Source organism: Malaclemys terrapin, chromosome 1, assembly GCF_027887155.1.
Source record: "Malaclemys terrapin pileata isolate rMalTer1 chromosome 1, rMalTer1.hap1, whole genome shotgun sequence".
NCBI lineage: Eukaryota > Metazoa > Chordata > Testudines > Emydidae > Malaclemys > Malaclemys terrapin.
The window spans coordinates 66,120,864-66,133,980 of NC_071505.1; the positions used below are offsets into that span (position 1 = coordinate 66,120,864).

General features: G+C 42.5%; 1 protein-coding gene across 1 annotated transcript in view; it reads right to left on the reverse strand.

Moving 5' to 3' along the window:
• The window catches only part of PTPRB (protein tyrosine phosphatase receptor type B), an 85,433-nt gene that overhangs the window by 61,436 nt on the left and 10,880 nt on the right, over positions 1 to 13,117 (reverse strand). Inside the window, exon 3 of the mRNA XM_054026402.1 lies at positions 4,032 to 4,273. Coding sequence (XP_053882377.1) covers positions 4,032 to 4,273 — 242 coding nt within the window. The remainder of the gene's footprint in view (positions 1 to 4,031; positions 4,274 to 13,117) is intronic.

Below are 13,117 nucleotides of genomic sequence, written 5' to 3' on the forward strand. Positions count from 1 at the left end.
AAAATAAATGTAGATCTGAAATGATTGAGGTACCTTGTTAAAATCAATTCAAGTTGAGTGATGTCTGTTGCTGCACTAGCCACTCAGGGTATGTCTACACCCAGCCGCTAGTTCGGCGGCTGGCAATCGAAGTTCTGGGTTCGACTTATCGCGTCTTGTCTGGACGCGATAAGTCGAACCCGGAAGTGCTCGCCGTCGACTGCAGTACTCCAGCTAGACAAGAGGAGTACCGCGGAGTCGACGGGGGAGCCTGCCTGCCGCGTGTGGACCGAGGTAAGATCGAACTAAGGTACTTCGAACTTCAGCTACGTTATTCACGTAGCTGAAGTTGCGTACCTTAGTTCGATTTGGGGGGTGAGTGTAGACCAAGCCTCAGACTTTCTGATATTACAAGTTTCAGAGTAGCAGCCGTGCTAGTCTGTATCCGCAAAAAGAACAGGAATACTTGGGGCACCAAGAACAGGGGCACCTTAGAGACTAACAAATTTATTTGAGCATAAGTTTCATGTGATGAAGTGGGCTGTAGCCCACAAAAGCTTATGCTCAAATAAATTTGTTAGTCTCTAAGGTGCCACAAGTACTCCTGATATTACAAGATCATTTTTAGAAACAGTGAGGAGATAGTGCTTTCAAGAATGAAAACATTATCAATATTGTCACCATACCAGGGAACAGCAATCTTCAGAGACTTATAAGCATAGCATATCTGAAAAAAAAAATCTATAGCTCCCTATTTCAACATGTGTATGTTTAAAAGCACCGGTCTTTTTTTGAACTTGTGTAGATCATACATAAGTCCTCCTGTAAATGCAACATGTTCAGAATCTTAAATTATAGCACAGATGTACTTTAAAATACATAAACTAAAAATACATTTGGCATGAAAGAAGAAAAATCTGTGTTTGAGGAACATGGCAAACTTTTTTTGTTCAAATTTGCAGGTACGTTTCTAGACAATTGCCCTTTCCTTTACCATTTGGCCTTAATGAAATCAGGGGACACTTCATAGCTTCAACCAAATGTTGAATTTTACCTAAAAGGATTGAATTCTTCTGAAGAGATTGTTTCCAACCAGAATAATTCAATTGTATTGTGCCATATGGCAAAAGAGAGCCAAATTTCAAAATTTCATCCTGGGAGATTCATAAGTAAGAGGATGCTGCTGCTTTTTCTGTGTTGTCCTTAAACTGAGAAGCAGTTCTTTTTTTATTGATTGAGTGATTGAGTGATGTTTACTCCTGCAATGGAAAAGGCTTTAAAAGCTTCACCCTGCCTGTGTTTTCATTGGAAAATAAGTATAGGTTTGTGGACTTCCAGGAATCCTTCTGTATGTTGCAGAGGACAGTAATGCTCAACAGTAAGACTTGCCAGAGATGTCTATCCCAACACTGGAATAAGGGATAAGATAGGTCACTGATGGTAATATATTTTAATAGAATAAACAGCATAATACCAAATAATTTATTCTAAGTTGGTACTGAACAGACACACTCTTATTAAAGCAGTAAGCATGGCCTTTAGCAGTTACTGAATCAGTCTGCTCAGCCAAGAATTTTTTTTTTTTTTTTAAAGCTGGAAGTGAGTTTTGGGAGTGCCCGGATGCGTGTCTAATAGCAGGCTCCAGTCTTTTTCAGACACTTTCCCAAGGTTTCCTGGCTTTTTTTTTTTTTAAACACCAACTGTGCTCTCTCTCTTTTTTTAATCAGAAGGAAATGGGCTTTGCATAGCTTTTGTCGCAGCTTTGAAAGTGCAAGCTGCAGATTTACTTGCAACCCAAAGCTGTTCTAAACTAAACATTTTGTTTGATTCAAGTGCCACCATTGTCCCCCCAAAATGGGTTTGTTCACAGTCAAACAACGTCAAGGCTTTTATTCTGTAAGCCATGGAGACTGGCCTGTGTTGGTACTGTTCACAGACAGCATTGTGTTCCTAACAATGATACTACGTATTTACATAGCTCTTTCTATTTTCAAAGCATTGTACAAACATACAATCCTTTAAACACCCATGGCAAGTGGACAAATAAATGTTTTAACCCCATTTTACAGACAGGGAAACTGAAAGACCAGTAGTTTATGGCCAAAAATGTTAAACTTGTATGTCTCAACTGAAGCACCTACATTAAAGTGGCTTGATGTTGCTGGGAGCTGCAGGTGCTCAATACTTCCGAAAATTAGATCACTTACTGTAAATGCTTAATATGGATTTAAGTGCTTCATTTAAGCATCTAGGCTTGAAAAATTTGACCTATGTGATTTGCTGAAGTCCACTGATGTGAATCGGTGGCAAAACCAGGACTAGAATTTAGGAATTCCTAGTTCACTAGATCATGATGTAGCCTGATTTTTCCAAAACTTTGATAGGGGTACTTTGTGGCAGTGTGGGGAGGCAGAGTGTAAGTTTGCTATTAACAACAGAAGATATTGTGTAACATTTCCATTCAGAGTGAAGTTACCAGTAGGCCCTTAGCATTCTAGTTGGGGTGCATGTACCTTAATGGTGTATGTGAGACAGCTAGCTTGATGTACTTTGAATGCAAATCATATAGGGTAACATCTAATTCACTTGCATGAAGCCTGAAAAATCAAATCCTACCTGGCTGCAATGCAAAATCCACCCTCAGCTCAGCACCAGAGTGCGGGGTTGCAGTGCAGGAACTTTACCTCTTGCTCCAGTTGCTCCAGCCTATGTGCTGGGGTAGCGGCTACAGCCTCTCTGTACCTTTTGTGCAGGGTGTTCAGATTCTGGATCTGCACAGTCCTGGGTCACATTGCTCCCCCATCTACCGCCAGCGCTGCCTTCCACACTAGCTTATGCAGAATGGGTGCAAACCAGGGATGTGGAGGCCTCGCTTCGAGGCCTCTCCCTCCACAGTCCATCCATTCGGCCCTCCCCCGAGCAAAGCCTAGGTGGTGCTGACATCCTTGGGCAGGCCCACTGAATCAGAGTGAATTTCACCGTTACAGTGAAGACCATTGAATAAACAGAAAACTGTTATAGAGCACTCCAAACAGCTGCATGCTAGTTAGTTTTCCTGGAATACACACAAAACTGGGCAGATACAAAGCACATTTCCCAGATCTCATCCAAAGTAATGCTGTCACCTAAAGTAACAACTAAACACTTTTATTTGCCTATTCCAACTTTTTAGCACAGAAAATACCCCATGGCAATAGAAGCAACATGGAACTGAGGGGATTTGAAACATCAGTATATCTGTAGCAGTGATATAACAGATTACATATCACATTCTTTAAACCTTACTGCCTGCACATAGCCAGATTTTTACAGATGATTGGTGTTTTTACATCCACACATGGCACATGCAAAAAACGGAGGGTGCAGTTTTTCTCCCACAGTGCTTGACAGAGAGAATGCTGGAAGGCATCCTATAGAGTCTGCATGTGCACTGCTACATCATTTTCCAGGGTGCAAAAGTACTCTTTGCTGTTTTTTCTGGCCTACGCATAATAGTGGGCAAAGTCTTCCTCCTTCCCATCTCTGCCCTCCCTCTGTGGGTGAGTGCACCCTAAGTGAAACAAGGAGAGAGCAACCTCTGTGGTTCCCTGAGTGCAGGGCTTGTAGTTTTGCCTGACCCTTCTGCAAGATGGCAATGAAAAAGCTCTTTACACAGTCTCTACACTGCATATCCCCGATATAAGAGCCAGGCTGAATCCAGCTCACAATTATTTAAGTCATTCAGACATCACCCACTTATACCTGCAAACCATGTATTTAACCAAACTACCTAAATTGTACATAGGAATTACTCACACCAGCAAAACAGCTGAAAATCAGGCTCATAAGGTTGGAATAGCACTTCTCTTTTCAATACAGATGGAACCACAGTTCACACAGCATGCCAGTTGGAGAATCAGAAATAGCACCCTGTCCTTTGCCCGTTCAGTTGGGCTGCACTTACTCTCAATATGTCCCCTGGCATTTTCAAGGTTCTTCTCAATGCATTTGACACAGATACAGAATGACTGAAAACCAGGTCCAATATATTCCAATTAACTGGTCTGCCTTACCTCTTCTGTGGTACTGAAGTAATGATGGGTAGTTGTTGGAATCCAGGATTTCTCTTTTACTGCAGACAACTTCAGGTTCAGATGGAGTTTTTCATTAATGTTTTTACTGTAGTTTTCTGTAATATTTCTGATGAAGATCTCTGTGCTACTCTTAAGGAAATACCCAGGAGTAGATGTAATAGCATTAAAGGGTGAGGAGGTACTTCTACTGTTCTCCAAGATGCAAAAAATCCAGTGAGGATCTAAGATGAATAAAGGACAATAACTAAAATTAGCTTCATATTTGCTCATCATCCATTCTTTCAATGATAAAGACCCTGGAACGTGTTATACTGTACATAGTTTAGGTTAAGTGTACCTGTCAGTTCTATAGACTTTTATTTTCAGTGGAAACAGATGTTTTATAGACCTTTCACTTACATGATCAGAATATTTGTGAAAACCATAGTAAAATAAAATTATTGGATCATTTAAACCATCAATTTTAAGCAGAATTCCCCATTGACTTTGAAGAGTGGGATAGTGCTTTAATATTGATGGCATGATATGGCTCACAGAATTTTGCATTTATTTGAATCTATTGGACATGAAAAGATTCGAGTTTCCTAGGGGAAAATAATTATTTGCATAACATTCCAGGCTAGAGTCCAATCTCATTTACAGGGTGTAAATGCAGCGGGACATCATTCAAGCTAATGGAGTCAAGTATCAGAGGGGTAGCCATGTTAGTCTGGATCTGTAAAAGCAGCAAAGAGTCCTGAGGCACCTTAAAGACTAACAGACGTATTTGAGCATGAGCTTTTGTGGGTGAATACCCACTTCGTCGGATGCATGCTAATGGAGTTACTTTAGTGTAAATGCTGTCTAAATTTGGCCCTCTGTGTCACAAGTGTGATGCTTGCATTTAACTTTTAATTCTTGCTTGAAAATAGTAGATCAAAGAATTCAAAACAACCTTGACAAATTGGAGAACTGTTCTGATTTAGACAAGTTGAAATTAAATAAAGATAAGTGCAAAATACTTCCCTTACTCAGGAAAAATCAAATGCACAACTACAAAATGGGGAATAACTGAGTAGGTGGTAGTACAATTGAAAAGAATCTGGGGGTGATGGTGGATCAAAAATTGAACATGAGCCAACAATGTGATGCAGTTGTAAAAAAGACTGAGATCATTGTGGGGTGTATTAACAGGGGTGTTATTTGTAAGACATGGGAAGTAATTGTCCCGCTCTACTTCAGCTGGAGTCAGGGTCATCCATAGGGGGGAGCGGGGCCTGGGACAACTCCCGCCCCCCCGTTCTCCTCAGGCCCTGCCCCCACTCCACCCCTTCACCCAAGCTCCCACCCTGCCTATTTTTGGCTTCCGCCCCTGCCCCCGAGCGATGTTGGGAGCCGGCAGGGCAGGGCGGGCTTGGGCCAGGTCACTTGTTGCTGCTGGCAACAGGCTCCCTGCTATCCCCCCAGGTTGCCCACCCCCCACCCCCCAAAGCGCTGGGTTCGGGGCAATTGCCCCGGTCCATCCTATGGACGGGACGGCTCTGGCTGGAGTACTGTGTCCAGTTCTGGGCAGCACACTTTAGGAAAGGTGTGGACAAATTGGAGACATGCCAGAGAAGAGCAACAAAAATTACAAAAAGTTTAGAAAATCTAACCTCTTAGGAAAGGTTTAAAAAACTGGGCACTTTTAGTTTTCAGAAAAGAAGACTGAGGTGGGACCTGAGAATAGTCTTCAAATATGTTAAGGGCTGTTACAAAAAGAATGGTGAACAATTGTTCTGTATCAAGGGAGATTTAGGTTTGATATTAGGAAAAAAAATTCTAACTCTAAGGTTAGTTAAGATCTGGAATAGGCTTCAAAGGGATGTAGTGGAATTCCCATCACTGGAGGTTTTTAAGAACAGGTTGGACAAACACTTGTCAGGGATGGCCTAGGTTTTCTCGATTCTGCTTCAGTGCAGGGGGCTGGACTTGATGACCTCTCAAGGTCCTTTCCAGCTCCACATTTCAAAGATTCGATGATCATTTAAAACATTTCCATGTGTACTATTATACCAGTTCTGTCCAGAGAGCAAACTACCCCTAGTTGCTGTCTTTTCAAGGTTCTGATAACAATTATATGAGTTAGCTGAATCATTTGCAAATTTGTGCCACTGGTTTGTGTTTTTAGTCACGTATCCTTTAAGAGAATGCCAAAGTTGCAATTAGAGTGCAGGAAAGATTTTCCTGCACATTTTTCCTCCACATTTTCATGTCTCTTCCTCCCCACTGATATGTATTTAATATCCTTTCTCTGTGGCCAGTAGGGCAGGGTTCAATCTGTGGTGGACTTCATCTGGGAGCACCACATTTAGGCTGGGCACTTGGAACTGCTCACGGTCTTCTCCCAGAGAACTGAACCACCATGTCTAGCCTTTACTAGCCTAAAGCCTACGATACTTTGCCTGTCTTTGAAGCAGGGTCTTGCACGTGACAGAACTTTGTTTTGGTGCTGCACCACTGTGTTGGTTGCCACTTAGAACAATTTTAGCTCACAGGCCTTCTAAAAAGATTTAATGACTGGGTTAGATGTAGCAGAAAACCTCCAGTATGATTACTTAGCATGTAATTATGATGTCTTAGCATGCCAACCTGTGATTACTCCTCTACCAAAAGGATCAGTTGGTGAACTTTCATCCTAAAATGAATATAACTTTTCTCAGATGTTAACTTGCCTATTTAATGCTACTGATAAACTGAAACTTTGCATGCTCTTATTTACATCCAGGAATATAATCAAAATATACAAGACATATGTTTTTGCAAGTTACACTTTAATGAACGTGTTTCCTTGTCCGAACAACACAGTATGTTAGCCCAGCATGTATCTTCTGAGCCCTTTCAGAGGTATTTTTCAGATGAATATATAACCATACTATGCATTTCCCCCTTTTTATCTAATTTTGCTCTTCTATGAACAAAAATGTCTAGGTCTCTATTAAATCACAAAAATGTTGATCAAATATTTTACAAAAGCTAGGTGCTAAGGCCAATACTGCAGGTCTAATTCTGCTCTCTCTTACACTGGTATAAGGCTGGATTAACTCCACTGAAATTGCTGATGTAACTGGGAGAGCAGCATTTAACCTAAAGTCTGCTCCAGAGGTGCAAAACAGCCAGGATGCTGTTTTAATAGGGTATCTGGAGAATCCTCTGGTGCGTGTGTGGAGCGCATGTAGTTGCTCTACACTACACAGAGAGAAGGTGTGGCTAAAGCATCACTGTGCTCCCGCTGTCCTCAGTTGCAAGGAGGGCCCCTTGGGGCTATAGAAATGTAGCATGTCTCTGAAACGTCTCTGAGTTACACCAAAGACTAGACTAGCTGGCAAAAAGATTGCTTAAAGACAATGGGAGCTACCACGTGCTCAGCAGCACTTTTGAAAATCAGGCCACTTGATTTAATGCCTAAATATGGATTTAGAAGCCAAACTTTAAACACCCCTTTTTGAAAATATTGGGCTCAGCCAAGTTACGTATAGCTAGATAGCAGTGATTGCAGCAGGAAATGATTTGCATTGTATTGCCAGCTGGGTTTTAAGGAAGCTTCAACTCCATAAAAGGGCAGGTCCTGACACTAGAGCCACACATACATTCAGCAGATGGGGGGATAGTAGCTGCTACCGCGCAGAGGAGACATAACTTGATAGACAATCTGTCAGAACAGTCTGTAGAGCAGGTGTTTCGCAGAAACACTCCCTCGCCTCAGCGAGAAGTTAAATTGAACACAGAAGCACACATATGATAGTCATGCTGTACATGTGGAGGTCAAGGTCAGTACTACTGTGGGTTTCTAGCCAAAGGATCCTTCTAGTCAACATAATATTGAGCCAGTCAGTTACCTTTCACTATATAAATCAGTGTCTTGTTCTATTTTCAGGAGTGCTGCTCAATATAGACCTGCTCCACCTCACATTGAAATTGATGGTAGCTTTGCACTGACTTCAATAAAAGCAGAATCAGACCTAATATTATTTTTCCAAGGGAGCAGCACCACTGTCCTGATAGAAGGATTCCTGGTCCATCTTAAACAGAAGATATTTATTAAAGAAAACTACCCATCATAGACACAAACAGATGTCTACAGAGCTTGAGTTCCAGCATTAATATATGGAGCTATACCTATCTCATAGAACTGGAAGGGACCCTGAAAGGTCATTGAATCCAGCCCCCTGCCTTCACTAGCAGGACCAAGTACTGATTTTGCCCCAGACCCCTAGGTGGCCCCACCTCAAGGATTGAACTCACAACCCTGGGTTTAAGCAGGCCAATGCTCAAACCACTTAGCTATCCCTCCCCATTGTATCTCTTTTTGACCAGGCTGCACCCACCTGCTTAGAAATCTATACAGCACACCGAGAGCTCTAGGGTAGGCTTTTCAAAAGTGTTCAGCATTGTTCTAATTGCTCCCATTGAAATCAATGGAAAAACTCCCACTGACTTCAGTGGGAACAATTAGGCCAACAGGGAGTAATTTTTTAAAAGTGACCTCTAGTGGCTGAATGACATACTGCATGTAAACATACTGCAACCATCAGTTAACAAAGCATGAGAGAACGTTATGAAAAGGCACACATTACATTTATCTTGCAAACTGCATATACACATTCCTCTTTTGCCACCTAAGCAAAATAAGGCCATTTACAAGAAGGTGAAATCCATCAGTTTTGGGAATATGATGGTAGTGTGCAATGCAAAAATATATTGCTGATTTAGTTGCCAAGTACTAGTATCCTATCATGACTCCTAAATACCCAGACAAGCTGGTCTGAAACAGCTTTTTGGAACTTCTCAGATCTTGTAACATTGGCTACCAAGGGTAAGTGGAAACAGTTTAAAATAACTGATGTTGAATTATAACTGAAATGTGCATGAATCAGACACCTATTATGGAATTTAAGGGAAGCTATTATATAAAATCGGTCCTAAGCAATTATTTAAAATAGAAGGGCAATGTTTTAAAAGGGTCTGTGTGTTTCTCAAGAAAAATGAATGTTGGATTTAGATATCTAACTACTTGAATTGTAGATAGCCTGCAAAAATAGATGCTGTTTTTAAAAATCAGGCTCCATCTTTTGTTGTAGGTAAGAATATAGAAGAGTAGCAGAAACTGACCAATGGTATGTTTTTAAAGGTTTCTCTGTATAGTTCCTTAAAAGTTAAAAAAATGTATTTTACCTTAGAAAAATGTCTTCCTCATCTGAGACTTTGCATTACAGGGTTTATCCTTGATCTGGTTCAGATAAAAACAAGAATGCCCCCAAACTTCACCCTAAACCCACACGTTTCCTTACACTTACTAGTTTTGGAAATTCTGTAGTAGCCACAAGAGAGCCAGTTCTTGTGGTGGTTCCAATGCCAATGGAAGCAGGATATTCCAGATATCTAATGTGACACTTGCTTCCAGCCTATTTCCACAGACCCAAGAAATTGAGAACGGCCATACTGGGTCAGACCAAAGGTCCATCTAGCCCAGTATCCTGTCTTCCAACAGTGGCCAATGCCAGGTGCCCCAGAGGGAATGAAAAGAACAAGTAATCACCAAGTGATCCATCCCCTGTCACCCATTCCTAGCTTCTGGCAAACAGAGGCTAAGGACACCATCCTTGCCCATTCTGGCAAATAGTCATTGATGGACCTATCCTCCATGAATTTATCTAGTTCTTTTTTAGCCCTGTTATAGTCTTGGCCTTTACAACATCCTCTGGCAAAGAGTTCCACGGGTTGACTGTGCATTGTGTGAAGAAATACTTTGTTTTGTTTGTTTTAAACCTGCTGCCCATTAATTTCATTGGGTGACCCCTAATTCTTTTGCTATGAGAAGGAGTAAATAACACTTCCTTATTTACTTTCTCCACAGCAGTCATGATTTTATAGGCCTCTATTATATTGCCCCCCCAGTTGTCTCTTTTCCAAACTGAAAAGTCCCAATCTTATTAATCTCTCCTCATACGGAAGCTGTTCCATACCTCTAATCATTTTTGTTGTCCTTTTCTGAACCTTTTCCAATTCCAGTATATCTTTTTTGAGATGGAGCGACCACATCTGCACCCAGTGTTCAATATGTGGGTGTATCATGGACTTATATAGAGTCAATATGATATTTTCTGTATTATCTATCCCTTTCTTAATGATTCCCAACTTTCTGTTCGCTTTTTTGACTGCTGTTGCACATTGAGTGGGTGTTTTCAGAGAACTATCCACAATGACTCCAAGATCTCTTTCTTGAGTGGTAACAGCTAATTAAGACCCCCTCATTTTAGATGTATAGTTGGGATTATGTTTTCCAACGTGCATTACTTTGCATTTATCAACATTGAATTTCATTTGCCATTTTGTTGCCCAGTCACCCAGTTTTGAGAGCACCCTTTGTAGCTCTTCACAGTCTGCCTGGGATTTAACTACTTGAATAGTTTTGTATCATCTGCAAATTTTGCCACCTCACTGTTTCCCCCTTTTTCCAGATTTTGTGACTTCCTGCAACCTCTGTGACTTCTGCAATAGTCAATGTGGCTGACCCCAGCACTGCCAGAGCAGCTGACCCTGGGGCCAGCTGCTCAGGGGTGCTGGGGACAGCTACACTGGCCACTGCTGGAGTGGCTCCGCAGCCAGCCGCTCGGGCGGCTCTGCAGCCAGCTGCACCAGCCGCTGCTGGAGTGGCCTGGGGCCTGTCGCACCGGCTGCTGCTCTGGCAACCCTGTTAAAATCTTTAAGAAATGTCTCTATATTGTTATTCCACGAGGAAGTTCTTCAGGCTCTAAGTGTCCCTGCAGTCCTCTCTTCCCTATTCCTGAACATCACTGGGCTCTTTCCTTTGGATGGTGTTGGATATGTTTATGTCCCTGGTCTCCCAACTAATGTGTCAAGGACTTTCCATTATTATTCCCTGACAGTCACAGATATCAGCACCAGGGTAGGGGAGGCACTTTGTCTCTCTTGCCTCCCTGAGATGGGCTTAACACTAGTGCAGTGATGAATTTGGGCCTTAATCTCTCCTTTGCTCTGCAAATAGGTCAGAGGGTTTTTAGTGGAACACCACAAACTGATCCTTTCTGCTAGGGCTGATAGTGCAGCCTTCATGGTGCTCCCACCATTTAACAGCTGTGCAGAGAAGGATAAAGTTGCAGGTGCACTCAAGAGCCATGTCAGTGCTAGATTACTAGGCCAACCAATATAGTAGATATTGTTTATTGCTAGATTTGCAATTGAGAATTTATATTTTAACTCATCATTTATTAGAAATTAAACCTTTTAGGATGGGATGGGAGTAGGCTGTGTGAGTTTTTCACTTCTAAGAGATTCATTACAATTAGACCAGTCAGTAGTAACAAAAAGGCAGTACCACACAGAGGCTTATGTGAAATGAATTGGTGGTCTCACTTCAGTTCCTACTGGACAAATATCCACATCACAAAAAATACTAGTATATTGGTCAGCAATTGGCACCTTTGTTTGCAGTCTCAGCAGGAGATCAACTAACAAACTAACTAAATCTTAGTTCTAAGAGACATGGTTCTGACATATTGGCCAGATACTCTGAGGAGGGCAACTTGCATGCTCACTGCCTGTTCTATGGGTTAAGAGGTGATTTCACTTTACAAGGCTTTGGTTATGGCAGTAGCATTAAATTAATTGAATTGAACTAGAAAAACACAACTTGATTATGGAATACCTATTGATTTTTTTCCAGAAAAACTATTTTGGTGTAAATGAGGGGAGAATAGTTTGGGAGAAAGGAAAAAAGGAATAAAAAGGGAAACTGTGAGAAGAAGAAGAAGAAGAAGACAACAATAATTAGAAGAGAGACAAGCCAGTAGGCCTTGACTTGGGTGAAAGTGATTGAGGGTAAAAGCCTGGCTGTTGAACGGGTGGGAATGATGAGGAACTTGGTTGAGGAGGGTTCCATATGTGTCTATGGAAAGCAGGGCCGGCTCTAGGCACCAGGCAACCAAGCACATGCTTGGGGCGGCATCTGGTAAGGGTCGGCGGGGGGAGCGCGGCGCGGCATTCCGCAGTGGGGGGGGGGCGCTCCGGCGGCATGGTGCTCGGCGGAGGGGGGGGCTCCGGCTGTGCGTCATTCCGTAGGGGGTGGCGGCGCTCGGGGGGGGAGTTTCCGGTGGCGCTCGGCAGGGGACGGGGGCGGGCTCCGGCGGCGCGGCGGGGGGAGAGGCGGTTCCGGCGGCGCTTGGCGGGGGGGGGGGGTCCGGCCGCGCGGCACTCGGTGGGGGGGTTCCGGCCGCGCGGCACTCGGCGGGGCGGGGGGGCTCGCGGGGCGGCACTTTTTTTTGCTGCTTGGGGCAGCAAAAAAGGTTAGAGCCGGCCCTGATGGAAAGTACTTCCATACAGAGAAGGGCACAAATCAAAAAGTCTGGAGAGCAGCCCAAGCCTGGGAGGGAGGTTTTTCCAAAACTTTCCAATTTCAGTGCCTTCTGCTGTTTGCTCATTATTAGTTTGAAAACTGGTTCTGAGACCAAGGTGATTGCATTAAATGAGTGCATCCAGAACCTAGGTAATCACCCTGTTTAGGTCACTTTTACTTATCTTTTCAATCTGAATATTTAGTTCAATCCTGTTTCTGTGACTTATCAGTCAGAATCCTCATTCTGCCAACTTTTAGAATGGACTTAGTTTGGATATCTACTGCTGGTTCCACAGGTAACTGCATTTGATCAGGAGAGACAGTGTGTTTGTAGCTTTTCTAATTAGAACTTGGATGTAATGTAGAATTGAAAGACATTAAGAGGGAGATATTTCAAAGACACAAAGGGATATCTAAGCCCAGCTCCCACTGAAAGTCTATGGGAATTGGAGACCTACCCCCCATATGCCTTTAAAGGTCTCCCCCATGAAATAACAGATGCGCTTCTGTTTGGCAATATGGACTCGGACACTAGTTTGTCAGTATGTGCTCAAGTACAATGCAGTTGTTAGATGAGATTCAAGTACAATGAGTTTGTTAGATTAGATTTAAAGATTGAAAATTTGTTAGGACAGTCTCTCTTGTCCATGTCTATGAACCTTAAAAACAATGACTAATTTTCAACATATGC